The sequence below is a fragment of the Carlito syrichta genome, unplaced genomic scaffold (assembly GCF_000164805.1).
Source record: "Carlito syrichta isolate Samal-C Ts95f unplaced genomic scaffold, Tarsius_syrichta-2.0.1 Scaffold144209, whole genome shotgun sequence".
Taxonomy (NCBI): Eukaryota; Metazoa; Chordata; class Mammalia; order Primates; family Tarsiidae; genus Carlito; species Carlito syrichta.
The window spans coordinates 72,588-76,579 of record NW_007088305.1 but is presented as its reverse complement, the minus strand read 5'-3'; the positions used below and the strand labels follow the sequence as shown (position 1 = coordinate 76,579).

Sequence of the window (3,992 nt, the reverse complement as noted above, 5' to 3'; positions counted from 1 at the left end):
GAGCTTGCAAGCGGGTCGGCGGTGCTGATAGTGTGTTCCAGGCTGTGGGCCGGGCTGGGGGAGGGAGGCCCGCAGTGCATGCTGGGACTTGTAGTCTGGGCACGGAAGGGCGCCGCGGGAAGCTAAGGCCCGCTGTGTTCAGCACTGCGCATGCGCCCTGGGACCCGCGGGCCACGCGCCCGAGTGGTCTGACCTGGTGGTCCGGGTGTCCCGCAGGGCCGTGGTGATGTATTCCGACATGCGCTTCTCCATCAGCGCCACCCGGATCCACGCGCGGCCCTGGAAGGATGCTCACCTTTGCTGGCTGCCCCAAGGGGACCCGTGCGTCCCGCGTGGGTGTGGCGCTTCTCCCCGGTGGTGTGGGCGAGGAGCAGACAGGCCCCCGCGTGCCCGGCCGGCGCTCACCTTGGCGCGGGCTGTGCTGATATTCTCCATGTTCTCGATGCTGCTCACGCAGTTGTTGGGCACTTTGCTGCAGGCCAGCCGGATGTAGTCCCAGAAGCCCCGCTGCCCATCAGAGCTGAACCAGCTCACCGGACCTGCTGGGGCACAGGCTGAGCCAGGCAAGGAGGGGCTCAGCAACACCACGGAGTCTAGAGAGGGTCGCGGACATCCACATGCAAAAGTACACGCAGCCACGCCACAGGGCCCCCAGATGCGTGTGAGCACTGTGCGCAGAGGACGCGCGGGCACGAAGCCACTTGCCCATGGATGGGGCTCGAAGCGAAGCCCTCTCCCCCCTTCCTGGCTCTGGGCAGGGCCCAGAATGGGGGCAGTGATGGGGCTTAGGATCCATGGACCAGCTGGGCCCACCTTTGAAGCGGTGGCTGAGGATCTGTTCTAAGATGGCCGCGAAGTTAACGAATTCCTCGGACGAGTCATCAATGGGCTCCGCCGTGTACTTCTCCAGCAGCGTTTTCACTGAGAACCTGGGGTGGGGGACAGGGCGGTGGTGGAGGAGGGAGGGTGTCAGGCAAGGAGGGGGGTGGGCGAAGGTCAGGGAGGGCGTGGATGCGGTGGGGACAAAGAGGGAGGGCCAGGAGAGGCCGTGGTGACCACAGAGGTGCCTGCTGTGTCATGTGACGTGAAAGGGTGGCAGGTGGGAGACTGATTGACAGAATGGGTGACAAGAGAGGTGGCAACCAGAGAGGAAGCTCCAAGAGCGGGGCTGTCCCTCTGCTGCCTTCAGGGTTACCATCTCTGTGCCTGTGAGTTGGCAGCCAGCTAGGAGTCCAAGGCAGCGTTGTGCCCTGAACTGTCTCCTCCTGTTGCTGCAACAACCTTCAGTCCCTTCTGGGCTGAGGTCACCTGTACCAGGGCATGTGAGTTGCACCGTGCACATAGAGCGTGCATGAGTGGCCAGGTGGGCTCTTAGCGAATGGTCGCCCCTTCCTGTTCCTCCTTCTGGGCTTGGCCTCCCACACACCAGCTGCCCAGAACCAGGCAGTGCAGAGCTGAGGGCGGGGAGAGGTGCAGGGTGTGGGCCGGCCACACACCCTGGGAGGGAGGGGGCATTGGCAGCGGCTCCCCAGGAGGAGTTTGTGCTTCCAGACCCCAGGCTTCCAGGGGAGGAAGGGAAGAGGGAGGCCAGTGGGGCTGAGGGATGGAGCCAGGCAGTGCTGTCCCGCTCTCCTGTCCTGCCAAAGCCTCAGGCTCCCTCCTCAGGCTCTGCCCCTGCAGTCTCCACCTGCCATCCCTGCAGTGGGGTGGGGCAGGGAGGAGGGCAGGTTACTGACATCCCATGAGTGCCCTGTTGCAGGTGGCAGAGCAGGTATGGGTGTCCAGGGCTGTGGGAGCCGCTTGGAAGGGTCCTTTCTTCTTTCCATGGTGTTTAAGCCCTATAACATGCCCAGCCTGATGCTTGGCATCCTCTTCCCCCCACCCCACCACCACAGCCTAGGAAGCAGGTCCTCCTGTCACCATCATCCCCGTTTTACAGTCAAGGAAACTGAAGGCTGAGAGGGTGACTGAGCCTCTGTCACACAGCTCAGAGGAGTCAAGCAGGTATGAGATCCCAAAGCCTTTGCTCTTTCTGTGACATCCTGTGGCCTCTGGGTGGCTGTCACCATCACCGAAACCCTGAGCAGCTCCTGCTCCTTCACCCTCTGTCCTCTACTCTGCAAGCCTCAAGCCCTGAAGCACCAGCCTCTGAGGCTCTCAGACCAAGGGCACCCCTGGACCCCTGCCCCCGCTTCCCTTGGGACTTGGAGTTCGTCTGGCCTGAGATCAGAGCCAGCTCAGTCTGGGGGTACACTGGTGGAAGCAGCCTGGTGGATTCAAATCCTGTTTCCTTGGGCCCCTCTATGAGGCCCCTCTTCCCACCTGCCTCATTGTATTGGGGTTCAGACCCAAGGCAGGGCTGGGAGAAGGTGGGTGCTTGCTGGCTACTGGGCAGGGGTGAGGAGGAGCAGGCCTGGTGGGAAGGCTGCTCCTGCTGGGGGGAGCCTGCATTCAGGGCATTGTCCTGGCCTCCGTGTATCCCCCACTGGGTCAGACCTCAGTGGGTGCCTGAGCCGGGCTCTGCGTGGCAGCCATCTGGCTTCTGTCCTCGGGGGCTCTGCAGAGCCGGCCATCGCCCTCAGGAGCCCTACGGTGTGCTCCCTGGCAGGAGGTGCAGTGGTGCTGCAGGTTGCCATGGAGACAGGGAGGCCAGGGCCCAGGGGAGCCTGCATGGCCTGCTGAAGGGATCCGTTCTGGAACTGGAGGCGAACCATGTGACAGGTGAGGCCACAGGGACCTGAGGGGTTTCTGAGCCTTTGTCATGTCTCCGTTCCCCAAAACCCCAACCTTCAACCCCAGCTGTCAGCCAGCTCCGGCCCCCCCAGAACCTTCTCCAGCCTAGGCCCTCCTTGCCCACACACTCCAGAGGCTCAGCTATCCTGGCAGGCAAGGGAAGGAGAGGGACAGGAAGGGCGTCAGCAGGACAGGGCCACTTCTGTGTGCCAGGCAAGGCTCCCACATGGGGTGATGGCCACTGCCTTTCTTTGGTGTGGCTGTCACAGCTAAAACGGGGAGGATGAGGCACCCAAGGCCCAGAGCAGCTGGGAGGATTCCCCAAACTTGCACAGCTAAAAACTGGGGAAGTGAGACTTGAACCTAGGAACACCTGGCCCCAAAGACAGAAATCATTTCACACCACACTAGCAGGCTAGGGCGTGAGAGGGCGGGGGCAGCGGCCTGCACTCTGGGTTGCGCATGGCTGCCCTTGCTCCCTCCATGACGTTCCAGGTATGTTTACCAAGGGCCGAGGTGAGAAGCACTGTGACAGTGCTTATGGGGGGGCGTGTGCCCAGGAACTTGAAGGTGCCATAGGAGACAAGAGCCCGGGCATCAGGTGGGCACTGAGTCCCAGAAGAAGCACGCTTGAGGCCTGAGTGCAGGGAGGTGGAACTGGCAAAGGAAGATGACAGAGCCCCACCCCCAGGACACCTTGAGAGGGCAGCACCTGGTGGGCATAGTGGCGGAGAGGCTGCAGGTGGGGGAGATAGCTGGCTGGGGACCCCAGCGGGAGGGTGAGGGCGCATGAGGGTGTCTGAGCAGCTGGCCATTTTTTTGGTTTGGGGACTTGGAAGGGCAGGGAGGGTGAGTCACTGCAGGGCTGAAGCGGGCAGGGTTGCTGCCTGGGCCCCAGGATAGCGAGACCGTCTTCCCAAACTTGCGACAGTCCTCCCTGGGAGACCCATGGCCCTGCCCTCCCAACCTCTTCCCCTTAACCCCGGGAGACCCAGACCCTGAGCCCCCCCACAGCACAGGCGGTGCCCCTCACCCCACCCTGGATGCCTTCAGGGGCTCTGCCCACCCACTGGCCCAGCTGCCCCTGCCCATCCCTGCTCCAGGGTTGAGCATTTGAGCCACCCAGGAAAGCCCCTCCCCAGAGAGGCCAGGCTGGCAGGGGTGGCACTGAGGGTCTGCTTGGAGGACGTTCACCCCCACACACACCCGCGGGTTCCCCTCTGCCCACCCGCCCTGCTCCCAGCGGGGGACCAGCCGTC

At 63.3% G+C, this 3,992-nt stretch overlaps 1 protein-coding gene across 1 annotated transcript in view; it reads right to left on the bottom strand.

Annotated features, from left to right (window-relative positions):
- RUNDC3A (RUN domain containing 3A) overlaps nt 1-1,322 on the bottom strand; it is a 5,234-nt gene extending 3,912 nt beyond the window's left edge. The window contains exons 1-4 of the mRNA XM_021708716.1: nt 1,315-1,322; nt 814-929; nt 406-539; nt 194-279 (exon numbers count right to left, since the gene is read on the bottom strand). Of these exons, the coding sequence (XP_021564391.1) occupies nt 194-279; nt 406-539; nt 814-929; nt 1,315-1,322 (344 nt within the window). The remainder of the gene's footprint in view (nt 1-193; nt 280-405; nt 540-813; nt 930-1,314) is intronic.
- Nucleotides 1,323-3,992: the final 2,670 nt, after the last annotated feature.